Raw genomic sequence first — 22,819 nt, forward strand, 5'->3', positions numbered from 1 at the left:
TTTCGCCATCTTTAACACAGGCATTCCGTCGGCCCCAACCGTGTCGTCGCCATGTTTCTTACTGGCAGACCGTCGAATATGGTCGCTGCTGCAGGCGTCATGTTTGTTCCTGGCAGAGGTTCGTCTCCATCCTGGCGGCCTCCATGTTTGTTTGTGGGCTGTCTCTGCACTTTTATTCCGTCCTTGCAACGAATCAGCCGCAGCTTTTCTACCGTGATCTGTGACCGATCGGTTTGCTCTTAGACCTAACAACTTAAAGAGAGTTAGAGTACATTATTGTCGCCAGCACTTTAACACGTTTTACAATGTTTCTGGAAATGGTGGGTGCCGCCATTTTGAGCCCACAGTTAAACCCAAAATAAATTCTAAACATTACCAAACTTAACCATAACTAACTAATATAAAAGCACTCGTGGTAAACTTTCTGACTTCTGGATCCATTGTTGATTAATCTTATTTCATGGAATCCCAAGAATGCTGAAACAGGCCATTCGGCCCATTAGACGTACCATGAGTCTGTACTGAACTTAAGAGCACCCCACCCTGTCCCTGAAACCTCGCATTTATATTAGATTACATTACATTACGGTGTGGAAACAGGCCCTTCGCAAGTCCACACCAACCCGTCGAAGCGCAACCCACCCATACCCCTACATTTACCCCTTACCTAACACTACGGGCAATTTAGCATAGCCAATTCACCTGACCCGCACATCTTTGTGACTGTGGGAGGAAACCGGAGCACCCGGAGGAAACCCACGCCGACACGGGGAGAACGTGCAAGCTCCACACAGTCAGTCGCCTTATCATGGCCAATGCGTCTAAAATACACATCTTTGGTCTGTGAGAGGAACCCCAACCCCCAGCACAAACTCCACACACACACAGTCACCCAAAGACTGGAATTAAACCAGGGTCTCTAGCTGTTATGAGGCAGCGGTGTTAACCAGTGGGGCCAACATTCTGCCCCAAGCCACACTTCTATTGAGGCTGAATATTAGTTCATCAATACCTACTCAGTGCTTTAAAAAACCTTGTGTTTCTTAAATTTAGAAATAAACATGCTTCTTCTTTTGTCGAAAAAAGTGACATGGGAAGGGACAGGTTCTGGAATGCACTCCTTAGATGGTATGATTCATTTGTGGGTATGATACAAGTAGAAAACTGTCAAGCAACACAGAAAGGGCAGGTGAGTGGATTTCATTGGTTGTCCTCACTGTCACCCTTTGGGTAGATTGGTGCCTCCTTAGACTCCTGTTCATGGTAATACTGGACAAGTCAGATTCCAGAGTAACATCTGGATTGATGAACCATGCCTTTTTTTTAAAAAAAAAGAACTACAAATGCTGGATAACAGAAACACAAAACGGAAATTGCTGGAGACACTCAGCAGGTCTGGCAGCAACTGTGTCGCCTCTGAAGGAAGGTCACTGGACTTGAAACATTAACTCTGCTTTCTCTTCACTAGATGCTACTAGGCTTGCTGAGTTTCTCCAGCAATTTCTGTCTGTTTCTTATGTCAACAATTCTGTTACTGTAGTGTTAATCACCAGAAGTTGCTAATGTATCTTCAATAAAACATGTAAAATTTATTACACAACAGAGAAAAAAAACTAGAAAACAATTGAAAACCATAAACATCCCAGAAACTTATTTTTCCCAGCAATATTCTTTATTGGTATTCATTCCTAATGTACAGATACCTATCTTCACTGGTTTGTTATGCAACTAACAAGGCTTATACAACAACAATCTTGACAAATTGGTATTCTTTCTGTACATTTCATGAAATTATTTCAGTTACTTTATCTCCCTAACATACTGTGTCATTATTAGATAGCTTAGACAAACGTTTAAGGATCAAAAAACAGAAATATTTTGGCAGAGATGGAGGCTATCAGCCCATCGTGTCAGCACCAACTCCTCAAATCCACATTGTTACCTTGTGTCAATCTTCTGCTCTTTCGCATATCTTTGAACATTATTCTTAACCAAATAATCATCAAGTGCTCTCTTGAATGCCTGAACTGAATTCCAGGCATTACATTCCTTCCAATGGCTGTTGTACAAAGTATGGCCCATTTATGCATATAAACTAGGAACAAGAGAAGATTGTTTAGTCTCTCAGCCTGAATAGCGTATGACTGCATCTAAATTATATGTTTGTGTAAATATAAATAGGAATATTGTCTGTGCTAGGCAAAGGATTATCTATTCAAAGCCCTTCTTCCATACATCTGTATATATCTTCCTAAATGTAAATTTATACAGCATTTTTCACAATCTCAGGATATCCTAAATCTCTTCTAAACCATGATGTTAGTGACTTAATTAAGGTTACATAGCATATTAATTGTTATATCCCACTTGGGATGGTGTGCTGATGATTGAGCCTCACTATTCCCCAGGGTATCATAAGATTTAATCAAAGTCTGTACCGTTCTCAATTTACCTGACTGATGGATTCAAGTTAACAAAAAACAATGGCCAGACCCCAAAAAAAAACATTGTTGTTAAACCTGGAAAAAAAGATCCTGGGAAAATCAAAAGCACCAGTCCCCAAGCCTCAGTGAGGAGACTTTCGTCTTCTAAAGACAGTCTACTGTCTGATCTTTTTCTTCGGTTTATTTCACTTTATGGCAGGAGGCACATGGCAATTGATACAGTCTTTGTAAAGACTTTGCATTACTGGTTAAAGGCAACAAGGCATTGCAACTGTAAGGAGAAAATAATTATGTTTAACCAGGCCTTGGTTGGTTTTCACTGAATAGCTGTAGGGACAGAGCCTGTTTCTTCCAGTCTGGAGACTTTCTGCTCTTGTACACTGCACGCATAGCAACTTGCAGCTGCCCAGGATCCGATCACAGAGCTATTGTCAAGCTGATGACCTCAATTGGTCTGAATGAACAATCTGTTGCTAGCTAAATTCACTTTGCAAGCAAACACTTGTACCGGGTGAAGAGGCATCTCTTCTCCCCACTGTGTTAAGATAACTGAGTTACAGTAACTTGCTTTTGAAGGTACAGCATTTCCTTCCACAGTTGTTGGTTTTAAAACAAAGTTTTTTAAAAATTTTAGTCCACAATCAAAAATAAAATAAAAAGGTGTGGTGTTTTTATAATCCCAGTTAATGTTACTGTGGGACAAGTCAGATTCAGAGTAAAATCTGGATTGATAGTTTTTTTTAAAAAAGGTGGTCTTTTACTGAAATAAACACAAGACTGCAGGTTTTGTTGAAAACGGTAATTTATTACACACAAAAGAAATAAAAATAAATAAACCAGAACAAAGGCATCTAAATATAGCAGTTTGTTGTGCTGTGTGTTTTGAAATTTTTCAAAGTACCATCTAGTCCTCAATACCAAGTCTTCTCAATTAATTAAAATCCTGGATGCAGGTTTGCTCGCTGAGCTGGAAGGTTTGTTTTCATCACCGTACTCGCTAATATCTTCAGTGAACCTCCAGATGAAGAACTGGTGGTGTAGTCCACTTTCTATTTACGTGTTTGGGTTTCCTTGGGTTGGTGATGTCATTTAGTTCTTTTTCGGAGGGGGTGATAAATGGGATCCAAGTCAATGTGTTTGTTGATAGAGTTCCAGTTGGAATGCCATGCTTCTAGGAATTCTCGTGCATGTCTCTGTTTGACTTGTTCGAAGACAAACACTACATCGAAAAAACAGAAAACTAGCCACCAGAATACATGAACATCAACTAGCCACAAAAAAACATGACCTACTCTCACTAGTATCATACATGTGGATGAGGAATGACACCACTTTGGGACAACACATCCTCTGTTTGGACAAGCCAAATGAAAATCCCTAGAAGCATGCCATTCCAATCAGAACTCAATCAACAAACACCTTGACATGAATCTCATTTATAACCCCCTGAGAAAAAAAGACCAGGAAATGACATCACCATAGGAAATGACATCGCCAACACAGGAAACCCAAATACATAAATGGAAAGCAGGCTACACCACCAGTGCTTCGTCTGGAGACTCACTGAAAATGTTACCTTGTTTTCTTAGTCCATGATTGGTTTCCCTACAGTGTGAAAACAGGCCCTTTGGCCGAACAAGTTCACACCGACCCTCCGAAGAGCGACCCACCCAGATCCACTTCCCTCTGACTAATGCACCTAACACTGTGGGCAATTTACTGTGGTCCATTTACCTAACCTGCATATTTTTGGACTGTGGGAGGAAACCGGAGAACCTGAAGGAAACCCCCAAAATCACAGGGAGAATGTGCAAACTCCACACAGACAGTCATCCGAGGCTGGAATCGAACCTGGGTCCCTGGCGCTGGGAGGCTGCAGTGCTACCCACTGTGCCACCTAGTAATGAAACGTCTGAAAAATGAACCTTCCAGCTCAGCAAGCAAACCTACATCCAGAACCTGAGCTACAAATCTTCTCAAAAGTCGCTAATTAAAATCCAGAGAAAGTTTCCCACCCCATCAAATTTACTGAGTTGCTTCTTCTCAGTTCCAGTCCTGTGAGCTATGAAGCTTTTTTCCTTGACTTCTCACAATAGAACTTAGAGTTTTCCCAGTCTTTTAATCATTGTCAGTATTCTAACCAGAAACACCACCCTTTCACTGAGGTAACTTAGTTTCTTAACTGTTCTTAACAGTATCCTTTTTTCTAGTATAGATTATTCTTTTCACCCTAGTCAGGTCTCCTTCAAACTGAGCCCAAAGCCTTTTGAACTTAAAAATTACTTATCCTAGATTCTGGTACAGCTAATGATCTGATGCTTCCTGTCTCATGACATAATTCTCCATTCAATTTCCTTTAATATTCCCAGATGTCTTGCTTCTTGGTACATTTTGGTTTTAAAATCATGGCTGTGGAAAGACTGATCTAGTTAACTTTTAGCCCCTTCAGGAAAATAGGCCAACAAACATGCTGCTAGCTTGAAATCCAAAAAAAATAGCAATCATACTCTTATCACAAGACTCTGGATGCCTGTGGTAGAGGAGAGCTGGAAATCACACTGGTGCAAACTTGTGAACATTTATTGACTTAGGCAGATTTCAGCAGGACTCATTTGAACCTATCCTCGATTCCAGTAAATGATGGATTAATACTAATGATGATGATGATGATGCACTTTTTGCATGACAACTATTTGCATACCGCTGGATTCTGAAAATAGCTATGTAATAATGACCAGGTAATATTTTTTAATGATACTGGATGATAAATATTGGCAACAGATATCAGGGAGACCTTCTTTAATCATCTTTGAAATAGCGGTATCTGATTTTTAAATTTTAGACCTACCCAAGGAGACAGATGGCAACTTAAATTTACGTCCCAAACAAAGATGCACTTTGTCAGGACTGCAGTGAAACCAGATGCTGGATTCTGTTTGAAGTGAATACAACCAATACTTTTTCTATCACACAATTTGTCTACGTAAACAGCTACATGGATCCAGTTTCAATTCATCCCTTTCTACTCACTCAGGTTTTGCCTAGCCTAATAGGCTCACTTTATAAATTACAATATAATTTTTTAAATCTTAATTGACTGTAATAAGGCACTGAGGTAAAAACAATGACTGCAGATGCTGGAAACCAGATTCTGGATCAGTGGTGCTGGAAGATCACAGCAGTTCAGGCAGCATCCAATGAGCAGCGAAATCGACGTTTCGGGCAAAAGCCCTTCATCAGGAATCCTGATGTGCTTTTGCCCGAAACGTCGATTTCGCTGCTCATTGGATGCTGCCTGAACTGCTGTGCTCTTCCAGCACCACTGATCCAGAATGTAATAAGGCACTGTAAAATGGGTCTTTTGTTGAAATTGAACTTCAGCATCTATAGAGAGAAATAGAATTAAAATTTTCAAACAAAAAATATTTCATTATTTTTATTCATTCCGGAGGTGCCAGTGTTGGACTGGGGTGGACAAGGTCAGAAGTCACACGACACCAGGTTATAGTCCAAAGGGTTTATTTGAAATCTCAAGGTTTTGGAGCACTGCCACTTCATCAGGTGAAGTCTGAAACTTCATAACCAGAAGTGTTTGGTTAGAACACTTGATGGTGATTGAAAGACTGACTTGGACTATAACCTAGTGACATGTGATTTCTGACCTTATTCATTCTGAGACTGTAGGCGTTGCTGTCTACATCAGAACAATTACCTTATTTTCTTTCTCTCACCACCAATAACAAATCAGCCAACTAGTCTGGGCATTTACTATTTTTATTTCAGACATCCAGCAATCGCAGTTACTGGACTCAAAACGTTAACTCTTTCTCTTCACAGATGCTACCATACCTGCTCAGTGTCTCCAAGTTTCTGCTTTATGCCAAGAGCACTCCATATACAACAAAAATGAAATATTGCCAATGCTGGAAATCTGAAATTTAATGAAGTAAGTGCAGAAAATGATGGAAACACACAACAAGTTTACCAGCATCTGTATAAAAGACCAATGAACCTTTCAGCTCCAGGTCAATTCAGCAATACGCAGGTTGATGGGGCCGCCATCTTTATTCCTGGCGACAATGAGCATGGAGAGCGCCATCTTTCATGCAGGCAACGAATTCGGGCCCTCCCGGCCGCTAGCGGCGCTGTGTTGGGAGTTTTTAACCCTCTTTAGGCCGCGAGTCGCAGGTATTCCTTCTCCCGCGAATTAAAACGGTCGCGGCGACGAATGTCTGCTCCCCGTTAACAATAGAAATTATCGTCAGATTTTAAACCGTATTTTGTTTTAAATTAAAAAAAAGAAGAGGAGGATTGGGTCGGCGCGATGTTTCCTCAACAACGACAGCAGCAACATTTCCAGCAGCAGCTACTTCAGCTCCAGCAGCTCATTCACCAGCAGCGGCAGCAGCATCGCCACCCTCACCCGCACCAGGGAGGCTCCAACCGGTAAGGCTCTCAATCCAGGCCGGGGATCAGACTAGGCCCGTATCATCTCCACATGAACAAGGGGCACAATTCGGGATATGCTGTGGTGGGCAAACCGTCTGGGGTGGGAAACGTGTCATTCATTGAGAGACAGTTATAGGTAATGTATTTAAATTATTAATTGTTTGAAATCAGATTTTATTTTACACCAGCTTTCACTTTATTTGCCCGCTCCTGGGGAGGGAAAGCGGCTTTTATCTGGCGCTACATTTAAAATAAATGTCAGAACAACCTTAGCTGAATGGGCATTCGCACTTAATTGTGTTGCTGTCCAAACTTGACACACTCAACTACGGGAGTGCTACACTGTTGGCGGTGCTTCCTTTCAGATGTCCACCCCGCACAGACAGCACTTTGTGAAAAAGAATAGGGTAGTTCTTCCCTCAGTTTCTCGGGGCACTATTTATCCCGTTGCCAACAGCATCTGACACGTTATCCAGTTATTCACCACATTGCTGTTGTGGGGCTCTTGTGATGTAGCTAACCCTGGATTCTCAGCACCTCTGAACAAACTGATTAGAAAATATCACATTGTAGCATGTGGGGTTTTGCTGATCGAATTTTGGCTGTCATGTAAACTACATTACAACAGTGACCACACTTCAAAACTTCCTTCGTTAGTTGTAATTCGATGGTCTTGCATTGGACAGGGGTGTACAAAGTTGAAAATCAACTAGGCGAAAGTGAGGACTGCAGATGCAGGAGATTAGAGACAAGAATGTGGTGCTGGAAAGGCACAGCAGGTCAGGCAGCATCCGAGGAGCAAGGAATCAACGTTTCAGGCAAAAGCCCTTCATCCTGATTCCTGAACTGCTGTGCTTTTCCAGCACCATACTCTCAAAAGTTAAAAATCACACAACAGCAGATTATAGTCCAATAGGTTTATTTGGAAGCACTAGCTTTCGGTGTGCTTTTGGTGTTTGTTAGTTATAAAATGCTTTAGTGCCCTGAGGTTATGAAATATAAAGTAGAAATGTAAGTGAAAAACAGTGCTGAAAGTACTTAACAGGTTTAATGACATCTGTAGATGTTTTGGGAATTTGGCCTAACCTAACATTTATTAGAGCTGATCCTAGAGGAAACGTTGGGATGATACTTCAGAAAAGAAATTGAGGGTTTGGTTAGGAAAAAGAATGAAACAAATGGAAGATATAGACAGGATAGATCGAGTGAATCCTTAGAAGAGTATAAAGGAAGTAGGAGTATACTTAAGTGGGAAATCAGAAGGGCAAAAAGGTGACATGAGATAGCTTTGGCAAATAGAATTAAGGAGAATCCAAAGAGTTTTCACAAATACATTAAGGACAAAATGGTAACTAGGGAAAGAATAGGGCCCCTCAAAGATCAGCAAGGTGGCCTTTGTGTGGAGCTGCAGAAAGTGGGAGAGATACTAAATGAATATCTTGCATCAGTGTTTACTGTGGAAAAGGAAATGGAAGATATAGACTGTAGGGAAATAGATGGTGACATCTTGCAAAATGTCCAGATTACAGAGGAGGAAGTGCTGGATGTCTTGAAATGCATACAGGTGGATAAATCCCCAGGACCAGACCAGGTGTACCTGAGAACTCTTTGGGAAGCTAGAGAAGTGATTGCTGGGTCTCTTGCTGAGATATTTGTATCATTGATAGTCACAGGTGAGGTGCCAGAAGACTGGAGGTTGGCAAACGTGGTGCCACTGTTTAAGAAGGGTGTAAGGACAAGCCAGGGAACTATAGACCGGTGAGCCTGATGTCGGTGGGCAGGTTGTTGGAGGGAATCCTGAGGGACAGGATGTACGTATATTTGGAAAGACATGGACTGATTAGGGATAGTCAACATGGCTTTATGTGTGGGAAATCATGTCTCACAAACTTGATTTGAGTTTTTTGAGGAAGTAACAAAGAGGATTGATGAGGGCAGAGCGGTAGATGTGATCTATATGGACTTCAGTAAGACGTTCGCGAAAGTTCCCCATGAGACACTGATTAGCAAGGTTAAATCTCTCGGAATACAGGGAGAACTAGCCATTTAGATACAGAACTGGCTCAAAGGTAGAAGACAGAGGGTGGTGGTGGAGGGTTGTTTTTCAGACTGGGGGTCTGTGAACCAGCGGAATGCCACAATGATTGGTGCTGGGCCTTCTACTTTTTGTCATTTACATAAATGATTTGGATGTGAGCATAAGAGGTACAGTTAGTAAGTTTGCAGATGACACCAAAATTGGAGGTGTAGTTTACAGCGAAGAGGGTTATCTTAGATTCAAACAGGATCCTGACTAGATGGGCCAATGGGCTGAGAAGTGGCAGATGGAGTTTAGTTCAGATAAATGCGAGGTGCTGCATTTTGGGAAAGTAAATCTTAGCAGGATTTAATGGTAAGGTCCTAGGGAGTGTTGCTGAACAAAGAGACTTGGAGTGCATGTTCATAGCTCCTTGAAAGTGGAGTCACAGGTAGATAGGATAGTGAAGAAGGCGTTGGTATGCTTTCCTTTATTGGTCAGAGTATTGAGTACAGGAGTTGGGAGGTCATGTTGCGGCTGTACAGGACATTGGTTAGGCCACTGTTGGAATATTGCGTGCAATTCTGGTCTCCTTCCTATCGGAAAGATGTTGTGAAACTTGAAAGTGTTCAGAAAAGATTTACAAGGATGTTGCCAGGGTTGGAGGATTTGAGCTATAGGGAGAGGCTGAACGGGCTGGGGCTGCTTTCCCTGGAGCGCCGGAGGCTGCGTGGTGACCTTATAGAGGTTTACAAAATTATGAGGGGCATGGAAAGGATAAAAAAAACAAAGTCTTTTCCCTGGGTCGGGGAGTCCAGAAGTAGAGGGCATAGATTTAGGGTGAGAGGGGAAAGATACCTATGGGGCAACTTTTTCACGCAGAGGGTGGCACGTGTATGGAATGAGCTGCCAGAGGATGTGGTGGAGGCTGGTACAATTGCAACATTTAAGAGGCATTTGGATGGGTATATGAACAGGAAGGGATTGGAGGGATATGGGCAGGTGGGACTAGATTGGGTTGGGATATCGTGTCGGATTGGACCGAAAGGTCTGTTTCCATGCTGTACATCTCTGACTCTATGACTCTATACAAGAAACTGTTAAATTGATATGTCGTACACTTTTTGCATTTATAGTCATACGCATGGAAACAGATGTCCTAATCTGACTGTACCATTTGCCAGCATTTGGCCCATAAAGAACCTTCTTTTTCATATCCCATCCAGATGCCTTTTAATTATTGTAATTGTACCTGTCTCCGCCACTTCCACTACAGACAGGCAGGAGGCTGGAAGAACACAGCAAGCCAGACAGCATCAGGAGGTGGAGGAGTGAACATTTTGGGTGTAACCCTTCTTCAGGGTGCTTCTCTCCACCACTTCCTCTGGCAGCTTGTTCCCTACATTCACCATCCTCTATGTGAGGAAGTTATCCCTCAGGTCCTTTTTAAATCTTTCCCCTCTCACCTTAACCTATTACCTCTAGTTTTGGACTCCCCTATTGTAGGAAAAAGACTTTGTCTATTCACTGTATCCATACTCTTCATGATTTTATAAACCTTTTACAAAGTCCATCTTTAGTCTTCAATGCTGTAGAGGATAAAAGCTCCAGCCTATTCAGCCTCTCCTCTTGCTCAAATCCCCCAATCCTGGAAACACTCTTGTAAATCCTTTTTGCACCTTCTCTGGTTTAACAACATCCTCCCTATAGAAGGGAGACCATAATTGTGTGCTGTATTCCAAAAGTGGTCTCTCCAATGTCCTGTACAGTTGCAACATGACATCTCAACTTTAAAACTCAACGTTATGACCAAGGGAGGCAAGTGCTGCCTTCACACTCCGTCTACCTGCGACTCCACTTTCAAGGAACTATGCACCTACACCCAAAGTCTCTTTGTTTGGCAATACTCCCCAGGTCCTAACATTAACTGTATAAGTCTTGCCCTGGTTTGCCTTAGCAAATTGTCTTGCCTCGCACTTATCTAAATGAAACTCCATCTGGGCCCAGTTTCTTGGCCCATAAGCCTATCTGTTTGAAACATTTGTTTTGGAAGTTTGACCTAACCTGACATGATTATGTCCAATTCCTGTATGCAAACCTCACTGTCACTCTAAAGTTAGTGTATCTGGATGGGTATATGAATAGGAATGGTTTAGAGGGATCTGGGCAAAGTTCTGGCAAATGGGACTAGATTAGGTTATATATATCTGGTCAGCCTGGACGAGTTGGACCGAAGGGCCTGTTTCCGTGCTGTACTTCTCAATGACTCTGTGTCTGAAATTTATGATAATGCTCTTCATTGAAACTTGAAAACTGCATGCTGGCTTGAAGCAAAGAGTGGTGTCATCAGTCAAGTGGTTTACAAGCGGTTTTCAAGTCCGAACGAGTTAAAGACACAAAGCAAAGATAAAAGACCATTCAGCCCATCAAACTAAATTCCTCAGGAAACCACAGCGTCAACTTGAAATGTATCCTACGATGCTGCATGACAATACATTCAAATAAAGGTTATCACTGTTCCAAAGAGAAATCGGATGAATAACGTTTTTTAAAAAAATGTTGAAGAGTTGGTATTGGGGATGGGAATGTGAGAGAAATGGAAACTTTTAGAGCAGGAGTTCTGGAGTTTAAAGGTGTTTAGAGTTAGGTTTAGTTAGGTGAATTTAGAGAAACTTAAATGTTTGAACTGGGAGAGAGTTACAGATGTGGACAGGTGTGAAGCCATGGAGAAATTTTGACAGAAGGATTAGAATTTTAAGATAGAGGCATTTGAGGACTGGAATCTAATGTGGATAAGTGAAGAGAGTCTACTATTTACAACCTGTAACAGAATTGGTTCTCTACATTGTTACTGTTGAAACTAATAACATTTCATGCATGCTGGTATGTCAACAGATTCTTTGCTGTTTGAGATGGCAGAATCTTTACATGTTTAAATTGCATGCAGCTCATGTTGATTAAATAAATACTGGAAATACAGCTTTAAGTACTTGTTTTAAGTGGTGACCAACTCTGGTATCCCTTGATTTTCTTAGTCCAAATCTCTATGCATATACTTAATGGATGAGTCCACCAGCTCTAAAAGTTTCGTCATCCTGTGGGTGAAGAAATTTGTCTTTCAGCCCTAAATGATCAAACCTTTATCCTGAGATTTTGCCTTCTAGTTCAGGTGCTTCAGCTATAAGAGAAAGTCACTCAGCATCTGTCTTGTCACATTAAAAATTTATGTTTCATTGAAAGGGTAGTTTGCTATATTGCTCTCTGGTTACTGCTGATGGATAACCAATTGCTGGGGTCTGCAGTAAATCAGCAATGACTGATGTGCTAGGACTCTATTTGTTACACTTTTTAAAACAAGTTTTTAAGAGCTCTCCTTTGATTCCAATGCACAGAACAGTATCACAGGTACATTGCTCTGACAAATAGTAATGTTTATTTGGAAGCACTAGCTTTTGGAGTGCTGCTCCTTCATCACCTGATTGTGGAGAATAAGATTGTATGACACAGAATTTAGAGCAGCTTTTAACATTACTATTTGTCAGAGTTTGCTGTACACAATTTGGCTCCCACAGTTCTCTCTTTATTATAGGACAACATTTCAAGATACACTTTGTTAGTTGTAAAGAGTCCCGGTTTTATGAAAATGATGTAAAACGCAAGGTTTTTCTCCATTTTCAACATTAGGTTCTTGGTGCACTGTACCTGTGATAACTGTTCCGTGCATTGGAATCAAAGGAGAGCTCTTAAAAACTTGATTAAAAAGTATAACAAATAGAGTGTATCATTCAATCTCTGATAGTGCATATCCATTTGAGTAACATCTCAGATCTGAGATAGGACTCAAACCCACACTCTGCATTGAACCATGGCTGACACCATAAACTTTTTAATGGACTCTGAAATGGTGGCACATCAAATGTTACGGAAAAATATACTAAATGCCACGACCCTGAACAGCATTGATGTACAGAGGGAACTTGGGATTCAAGTCCATTGCTCACTGAAAGTGGCCATGTGAAGAAGGTGTATGGCATGCTTGCTTTTATTGGTCAGGGAATTGAGTACAAGAGTCAGGATGTCATGTTGCGGTTTTGTAAGACTTTGTGTAGACCCCATTTGGAGTATTGCATTCAATTATGGTTGCCACAATACAGGAAGGATGTGGAGGCTTTGAAGAGGGTGCAGAAAAGGTTTACCAGAATGTTGCTTGGATTGGAGGGTATGAGCTGTAAGGAGGGGCTAGAAAAACTTGGATTGTTTTCTCTGGAATGGCGAAGGCTGCGGGGAGACTTGATAGAAGCCTCTAAAATTGAGATGCATAGATAGGGTTGACGGTTAAAACCTTTTCCCAGAGTTTAAACAATGTCTAAAACGAGGACGCATTCATTTAAGGTGAAAGGGAGAAAGTTCAAAGGAGATGTGAGGGGTAAGGTTTTTACACAGTGAGTGATAGGAGTCTGGAGTGTGCTGCCAGAGCTGGTAGTGACAGCAGATACGATAGGGGCATTTAAGGAACTTTTGGATAAACACATGAATGTGCAAGGAATAGAGGAATATGGACCAAGGGCAGAAAGGATTAGTTTAATTTGGCAACATGTTTAACACAAAATCGTGGGCCCAAGGGCCCGTTTCTGTGCTGTTTAGTTCTATGCCAAAAGAAAATGGTGCTATTATGTTAGGACATGTTGCATATGAATTAAAAAAAACACAAATAACATATAGTAAGGCAAGAATAGAAAGAAAGCAAGCAATGCATAAACTACTGAATTTGCAGCCCGTTAGTATAGACAGGAATTTGACCTGATGGGCACCAGTTTTGAAAACCTGTATTTTAAATCTCCCAAGTTATTCATGATGGGTCAAGGACCTTTCATCTTTATTCAGGATTGTCAGATTCAGCTGTTGGAGGGAGATTGACAAAATATTAATGTTGTGTTTAGCTGTATGTTTTGAGGCATGATGTAAAGATGGTTACATACTGGGAAGCTGAACTGTATTCTGAAAATGTTCTGATGTATTGACAACAACTTCACATGCAAATTTCCTGATATTGTTTACATCCAGCCCTGCTGTCAAAATACAATAAGAACCCCAAAAGGATTCATGCCATTTAAATGCTTAAATTAGAGTGGGAAATACCACAAGGAAACCTGAGCAAAATAAGTCCCACCAGAGAATTGGAATTCTAGAACCATTATTAACACGTAAACAGATGGTGTGTAACACAATGCTGCAATGCATTGTTACTAGACTTATTAAAGATTAAAATTGTTGGTATCACTTATGGTGTGTTGGAAAATCCATGTCTGTTACATTTTTATTTCAATCCCATGAATGTCTTTGTTGGGGAAATATTTTTGTTTTTTAATATGATTAATTCTCATTGTAGAGCCATGCAACAGCACCAGCACCAACACTACCACCCTCAACAGCAGCAACATCAGCTGCCACAACAGCAGCAACAGCAACAGCTAAACCTACGTCCAACCAGTCAGCCGTCACTCCTTAACCCGAATCCCATGCTGCAGCGTGCCCTGATAATGCAGCAGATGCAAGGTAGCATAATATTGTCTCTCTGTTAATAGAAAGTAGACAGAAATTTACCCTGTTATAACACTTTCTTGAATACTTGTAACATTTCAAGCATTTGCACTAAGATAATATTTTAATATTTTGAAGCTTACTTTTATAAGCTTACTCTTGATAGTTTCCTAGACTAAAATAATATTTAACACCAGAAAAAAGAAAGAATTGTAGACATCTTTTAAATTAGTCTGTCTGTATCTACTCAAAGCTGTGCAAATTTGCTATATGTCTGTGTTTGTATTGTTTTTTTGGTTCACTGCATGCCTTAATTACATTAATTGATCACAAATACTGTTCAAAAACACTTCCTGAACAATTGTTTATGGTAATGGAGAGGGTGTTCTGGTATCTATGGTGATATAGAAACATGGGTTACTCTCCCAGTATGTTGACCCTCATACAATTTTGTTATAGATCTCTGTGATTTGCTGGGCCTTTGCCAATTCTCAGCTGCTGTGTACAGAAGTGAAGCTTGGTACTGCTCACAGTTAATGTTGCTGATTTGTGATGCTGTGCCCAATCGTGTATTTCCATAACCTAGTAAAAGCGCCCTTAAAACTAACTACAATGTGATTTATTTTTAAATCTGTAACTGAATTTCATTATGTTGCATCTCATTAGATTTTTAAAAGATTGTGGTAGGATCAGGCAAAACCAACATTCCATTGTGAAAGAGAACAAATATGTAATTTATTAAGAGTCCTTTGTGGACCCCATCAACGTGGATGAAAGGAAATCTGAAGAAATGGTATACTTGGATTTCCAAAAGGAGTTTAATGAGGTGACCCCTCGAAGGTTACTATACAAATTAAGAATTTGTGGTTTAGAGATCAGTATCATAATATCATTGGATACAACATTGTTTAGCTAATAGGAAATAGTGTATGGATAAAGAGATCTTTTTCCAGCTGGCAGACTGTGACTAATGGAGTGATATGGGAATCAGTGTTAGTCCTGTACAATTTACGATCTGTATCAATTATATGGATTAAGAGACTGAATGTATGGGTAACTAAGTATTGCCAATGACACCAAAATAGGTGGGAAAATAAGTTGTGAGGAAGTCATAACCCATCTAAAAGTTGATAGATAAAGTATTATGTGGAAAAGTGTGAACTTAACCACTTTAGAATAGCAGAATCTTACTTTGTTGGCGAGAACTTGAACTTATTGGTATGGAGTGATCTGGGTATCCACGTGAATGACAAAAAATTAGTATGCAAATATAAAAAGTGACCAGGAAGGCAAATGTATTGTTGGCATTTATTACAAAGGTACTGGGATATAAAAGTAGGGAAATTCTTTTCCAGCTGTACAGAGCCTTGGTAAACTCCTATCTGGAATATTGTGTATAGTTTGGTCTCATATGAAAAAATATGTAATTGACTTTAGAGAAGATTCATTCAACTCATTGCTTAACTTAAGAAATGTTGAGCAAATTTCATCTTTACTATTGGAATTTAGAAGAATGAGATTGATCCATTGAAGGGACTTTGTAAGATGAATGCTAAAAGGATTGAAATGCTGTCCCTCTTGTGGGGGAGACTAGAAACAGTGGACATAATATAAAAATAAGAATTCTCCCTTTTAAGCTAGAAATTAAGATAATTTGTTTTCTCTGAAGGTTAGTGGAATTTGCTTCATCAAACAGTAGAAGCTGGGTTATTGAATGTACTCAAGACTGCAGTACAATTGTGATAGGCAAGGAAATCAAGGTTATAGGGTTACAGAAGTGAAAATTCAGACCTCAGTCAGACCATAATCTTACTGAATGGCAGATAAAGCTTAAAAGAGCTGAATTCCTGATTGATGATCCTAAGTAATGTTCATTTATACCCTTTTAATTAGATACTCAGATCTGTTGTTTTGTGTACTGTACTTCAGCAATTAATGTAGTATACATTTTTGAAATACTTTTCCTGGCAGCTTTCATGTTAACCAAGTATTAATTTGTTAAAGCAAAATAATGTTTGAATCATCTGAATGGGGTGCCCTGAGGGTTTGATTTTAGGACCATTGATTGTTGCTTATAAATGACTGAATTGTTTAGGCAATACAATTTAGAAGTTTATGGAGTGTATAAAACTTGATAATGTCATAAATAGTGAACAGAGTAACAGACTTCAAGAATTCAAAGAATGTTAAAATACTTTCAGCAGCTAACATCTTCTTGAGAGTTTCTTCATTCACAGGTAAAGCATGCCTTTGGACCACCGCCCACCCTTCCACAACCTGATCCAACAGACTCAATCTGCTCCCCAGTCACGAGCATGTAAAATGAAGAAGCTGACAACAGTGAAGAGGAGGTCAGTATGCTTTTTGTCAGCGGCCTTCCTACAGACATTAAACCACGTGAGCTTTACCTTGTCTTTTGGGCATTTAATTGATATGATGGTTCACTGATCAAAGTAATATCACAACAGCCAGTTGGCTTTGTTACACTTAACAGCAGAGGAGCAAAGAATGCTGCGTTCACCTAGCCTGCAGTTGTAGCTGCTGCACACTCAAGTGCATTGATATCCTCCATCTGAAGCATCTCTGGAGGTATAGAAGTCTCGTCAGTTTTGTGAAGCATTAATTACCCTTATCCAAGAAATCAGATTTCTCCGAGGAGTGACAGAATGAATTTTGTTTTCAGGTTGGACTTTACTAAATGAGATTTTGAGAACTGGCTCATTTCCTCTCGACTTAGAGGGGATGGAGTAGTCACTAAGGACTGTGGATTTAAGAACCTTACTGGTAAATTTGTTTTTCATGTGGGATGATTCTTCAAACTCTAATTACTGTAAAGGACTAGTAATTTTTGTTGTTTATAGTTATTGTATGCTGTGTGTCAATAACTTGCTTAAACACTGGCTGTCAGAGTCTGATGAAAGGTAGTAGTGCAATCTAGGTGGTTATCATGAAATGACATAGGGAAGGAATGAGAATATGTGTAGGGTATAAGCAGGCAGGGAAAGAGTTAAGTTCTGAGTTTTGTGAAACAAGAGGTTCAGCTGAGCCAGACTCAGATCGGATAAGAACTTGCAGTTAACAATGGGATGCTGGAGGCAAGGGTAATGGGTTAACAAGGTGGAAAAACAGTCATTCTGTAGGGCCATTTAACAATATTGGAAGCATTCAGTGCGTAAGGTCAGCTAACAAGAGGAAAAGTATCCATCGTATGAATCCATTTAACAAGGTTAAAAACATCCATTGTATAACAGTAAAGGGCTTGGTCTCTGCTATTGATATTCATTGATTATAATGGTCATCCAATTAATACGCATGTAGCCTTATCTGGATGCTCCTCCCTGCAAGTGACTATATAATTTAAGAATCTGCTGTTCCAGAGAAGACTGTGAACTCATGTCTCTGTGCACATGGGCGATCGTTCTGTCTCCCTCCAGGGCCCGGAATAAAATGAAGTAAAACTGTATGGTGTCTCTGAGTGTCTTGCTTCAACTGGTTGGGGGTGGGGGGAACTGGACGACAATTCTCCGCGCCCCCCCCCCCCCCCCCCAACCCAAAATCATCTCCCCCTCAACCCTCTCCCCATCTTCAAATCAAAGAGCTTTGGGAGTGAATGGTACAAAGTTACCTGTTTATCTCAAGGTGGACATGGGTGAATTAGTTGTAAGCCATATGATTCACCCAGAAGAGCCCACTTGAACAGTGGTACAGTTTGGTACAGCTCTCTAACTAGTTTCACTCCTGGCGATTTTTCCTTTCAAACATTTTGCCAATCTCTTTCGATTGTTATTATTAAATCTTCTTCTGCCATCCTTTCTAATATACAACATCTCACTGTGTGGAACAAAAAGATGTTATCTCCTATTACCATCGATTCTTGTACCAATCACTATAAATTGTGTCTATGGTTACTGATCATCCTGCAAATGAAAAATTTCTTCACATATACCTGCTAAAGCCCTTCATAAACTCTGACAAAGTTGTTCAAAATTATTGTTTCAGTCAACATTTTCTAGTCCTTTGGAACCCTAGAAACAACAATCAGGTCGTCTTTAAGTGTTTTCTTTTAATGATAATCCGCCCAATTTACTCCTCACAATTTAAGCCTGCCTCCTTTTCTATCATTCTGGTTGCTGCCAGCTGTGTGCATTTAATAGGGCACTGCTTAGTTCAGTTTGCCGGACATCCTATTTGCAATGCAGAGTGATACCAATAGCACGGGTTCAATTCTCACAACATGGAAGATCTTCTTTCTCAACCTCTTCCCCTTGTCTGAGGTCTGGTGCCCCACAGGTTAAACCATAGCCAGTTGTTTGTCTCTAAAGAGAGAGCACTCTAGAACTATGGCGACTTTACTTTTAATAGCGGTTTTTGCTTTGCACAGTCGGATTTTGCTATAATTTGTGTTTCCTCAACACAATTTGGCTTTAACCCGTTTGACAAATTTAGACTTATTTGTAGAATGCAAATATTCCTGACCTCCATTGGCTATAGTGTGATTCTGGTCCCATTTGTTTAAATTGTGCAGCTATTGCGCGCTTTTCTTATAATGCAAGATTGCAAGATATCATATTATATCAGAACTGATTGTAATGTGATAATCAGGAATGAATATAATAATTCAAGTGTGATCATGCACGTGTTTTAGAAAAGGGAATGGTTACAGCACATACAGCTTAATGGTGATCTTTTTACTGTATCTGAACATCCTGATTTGCTTGACTCACTGGGACCTCGCATTGTTGTGATTGCAGTCAATTTTGAAATTCATGCTGTTTAGAATGATCATGTTAATTTTTCTGCCAGCACCAAAGCAAGTTGCAACAAAGGTTATAGGGTTCCCCATGGATGACTGATTAGCAAGGTTAGATCTCATGGAATACAGGGAGAACTAGCCATTTGGAGACAGAACTGGCTCAAAGGTAGAAGATAGAGGGTGGTAGTGGAGGGTTGTTTTTCAGACTGGAGGCCTGTGACTAGTGGAGTGCGACAAGGATCGGTGCTGGGCCCTCTACTTTTTGTCATTTACATAAGTAATTTGGATGCGAGCATTAGAGGTACAGTTAGTAAGTTTGCAGATGACACCAAAATTGGAGGTGTAGTGGACAGCGAAGAGGGTCACCTCAGATTACAATAGGATCTGAACCAGATGGGCCAATGGGCTGAGAAGTGGCAGATGGAGTTTAATTCAGATAAATGTGAGGTGCTGCATTTTGGGAAAGCAAATCTTAGCAGGACTTATACACTTAATGGTAAGGTCCTAGGGGGTGTTGCTGAACAAAGAGACCTTGGAGTGCATGTTCATAGCTCCTTGAAAGGTAGGTAGGATAGTGAAGGCGGCGTTTGATATGCTTTCCTTTATTGGACAGAGTATTGAGTACAGGAGTTGGGAGGTCATGTTGCGGCTGTACAGGACATTAGTTAGGCAACTTTTGGAATATTGCATGCAATTCTGGTCTCCTTCCTATCGGAAAGATGTTGTGAAACTTGAAAGGGTTCAGAAAAGATTTACAAGGATGTTGCCAGGGTTGGAGGATCTGAGCTACAGGGAGAGGCTGAACAGTCTGGGGCTGTTTTCCCTGGAGTGTCGGAGGCTGCGTGGTGACCTAATAGAGGTTTACAAAATTATGAGGGGCATGGATAGAATAAATAGACAAAGTCTTTTCCCTGGAGTCGGGGAGTCCAGGTCTAGAGGGCATAGATTTAGGGTGAGAGGGGAAAGATATAAAAGACACCTATGGGTCAACGTTTTCACACAGAGAGTGGTACATGTATGGAATGAGCTGCTAGAGGAAGTGGTGGAGGCTGATACAATTGCATCATTTAAGAGGCATTTGGATGGATATATGAATAGGAAGGGTTTGGAGGGATATGGGCCGGGTACTGGCAGGTGGATTAGATTGGGTTGGGATATCTGGTCGGCATGGATAGGTTGGACTGAAGGGTCTGTTTCCATGCTGTACATCTCTATGACTGTAATTGAAATAAATCATCCAATACTCTCTTGAATGCCTCAGAAGAATCTACCACATTTCCAAGCAGTGCATTCCATGCCCAACTACTCAGTTATTCCTCGTTTTCGTCTTGCTTCTTTTGCAGCTCCCTTTAAATCTATTTCCTCATTTCTTTCATCAGTGGGAACAGTTTCTCCATATCGACTTGTATCTAGCCTGCTCATGATTTTGAAAACCATTTAGTATATCCCCAGTTGGCTGCCTTTTGTCCAAGGAAACAGGCCCTACGTCTTCAATCTATCCTCATTACTGAAGTTCCTCATCCCAATCTTGTAAACTGCTTCTGCATTCTCCAATGCATTCGTATGTTAGGTTCTTTTCTGAAGGTTTCACCCATGAGATGCAGTTTGCACTTCTTTGATTAGATTCCCTACAGTGTGGAAACAGGCCCTTTGGTCGAAACAGTCCACAATGACTCTCCGAAGAGTACCCACCCAGACCCACTTCCCTCCGACTAATGTACCTAACACTATGGGCAATTTAGCATGGCCAACTCACCTGACCTGCACATTTTTGGACTGTGGGAGGAAACCGGAGCACCCGGAGAAAACCCACGCAGGCACGGGCAGAATGTTCAAACTCCACACAGACAGTCGCCCGAGGCTGGAATCGAACCTGGGACCCTGGTGCTGTGAGGCAGCAGTGCTAACCACTGAGTCACTGTGCCCACGCTCTCCCACACACGCACACCTTTAACCATCCGTGCAGTCATGCAGGTCGAGTCAAAATGAGGCCCTAAACAAAGAAAACACGTCCCCTTTATACAGGTCATTTGGGCAGGTCTCTGATGCTGTGGACACTTGCCCACAGTCACATGCCACTCAAGATAACCCCTAGTTACTCACAGTCACCTGTTACCCCAGGTACAATGGCAGGATGAGATCATCTTCGCAGATAATGCATATGCTAATACCCTAATCCTGGGGAATCATTATGCAGACAATTTCCTGACTTAGTGATTTCCCCAAGACAATACAGGTGCGCCATAACTGGCCAGAAAACATTTCTAAATGAAAGAGATTGATAGTTTAACTTGCCAATAGCAGGGCACTAGGAGCAAATGACTGTCTAAATGAAGTGTGAATTAGAATGGATGGTCATTCGCATTCTTTCGTGATCATCATCCCCATCCAAAAACAATGCAGTTTAACCCTTAATATTACATTAATGTCCAGAGAGAGATTCCCATTTAATCTTTTAACATTACATTTCTCCCATTTATCATTCCATGATAACTATCTAGATGGGACTGCTATCTTTCACAAGAATCTTACTGCCAGTATTTACGCAAGTTATTGATACACAACATGCAATGAGTATAACAACAAAAAATTACTAGTCCATGCAGTAAATAGAATTTGAAGAATGTTCCCACGTGGGGAAAAAGTTCATCAGTAAATATCTTAAATCCACAGTCATAGAGTCATAGAGATGTACAACATGGAAACATGGTCTAACCCGTCCATGCTAACCAGATATCCCAACCCAATCTAGTCCCACCTGCCAGCACCCGGCCCATATCCCTCCAAACCTTTCCTATTCACATACCCATCTAAATGCCTCTTAAATGTTGCAATTGTACCAGCCTCCACCACATCCTCTGGCAGCTCATTCTATACACATACCACCCTCTGCATGAAAACCCCTTAGGTCTCTTTTATATCTTTCCCCTCTCACCCTAAACTTATGCCCTCTAGTTCTGGACTCCCCGACCCCAGAGAAAAGACTTTGTCTATTTATCCTATCCATGCCCCTCAATTTTGTAAACCTCTATAAGGTCACCCCTCAGCCTCCGACACTCCAGGGAAAACAGTCCCAGACTGTTCAGCCTCTCCCTGTAGCTCAGATCCTCCAACCCTGGCAACATCCTTGTAAATCTTTTCTGAACCCTTTCAAGTTTCACAACATCTTTCAGATAAGAAGGAGACCAGAATTGCATGCAATATTCCAAAAGTTGCCTAACTAATGTCCTGTACAGCCGCAACATGACCTCCCAACTCCTGTACTCAATACTCTGACCAATAAAGGAAAGCATACCAAACGCCGCCTTCACTATCCTACCTACCTTACAAGGAGCTATGAACATGCACTCCAAGGTCTCTTTGTTCAGCAACACTCCCTAGGACCTTACCATTAAGTGTATAAGTCCTGCTAAGATTTGCTTTCCCAAAATGCAGCACCTCGCATATATCTGAATTAAACTCCATCTACCACTTCTCAGCCCATTGGCCCATCTGGTCCAGATCCTGTTGTAATCTGAGGTGACCCTCATTGCTGTCCACTACACCTCCAATTTTGGTGTCATCTGCAAACTTACTAACTGTACCTCTTATGCTCGCATCCAAATCACTTATGTA

At 40.9% G+C, this 22,819-nt stretch overlaps 2 protein-coding genes across 3 annotated transcripts in view; both read left to right on the forward strand.

Annotated features, from left to right (window-relative positions):
- The window catches only part of LOC132825933 (tyrosine-protein kinase ABL1-like), a 245,649-nt gene extending 239,301 nt beyond the window's left edge, over nucleotides 1-6,348 (forward strand). Inside the window, exon 12 of the transcript XR_009645828.1 lies at nucleotides 6,282-6,348. The gene's annotated coding sequence lies outside the window, so the exon portion shown is untranslated. The remainder of the gene's footprint in view (nucleotides 1-6,281) is intronic.
- A 283-nt stretch (nucleotides 6,349-6,631) lies between these two features.
- The window catches only part of LOC132825934 (cip1-interacting zinc finger protein-like), a 70,446-nt gene continuing 54,258 nt past the window's right edge, over nucleotides 6,632-22,819 (forward strand). For both annotated transcript variants that reach the window (XM_060841586.1, XM_060841587.1), the window contains exons 1-2: nucleotides 6,632-6,890; nucleotides 14,300-14,466. In XM_060841586.1, coding sequence (XP_060697569.1) covers nucleotides 6,769-6,890; nucleotides 14,300-14,466 — 289 coding nt within the window. In that variant the 5' untranslated portion in view covers nucleotides 6,632-6,768. The remainder of the gene's footprint in view (nucleotides 6,891-14,299; nucleotides 14,467-22,819) is intronic.

This window comes from Hemiscyllium ocellatum, chromosome 21 (genome assembly GCF_020745735.1).
Source record: "Hemiscyllium ocellatum isolate sHemOce1 chromosome 21, sHemOce1.pat.X.cur, whole genome shotgun sequence".
NCBI lineage: Eukaryota > Metazoa > Chordata > Chondrichthyes > Orectolobiformes > Hemiscylliidae > Hemiscyllium > Hemiscyllium ocellatum.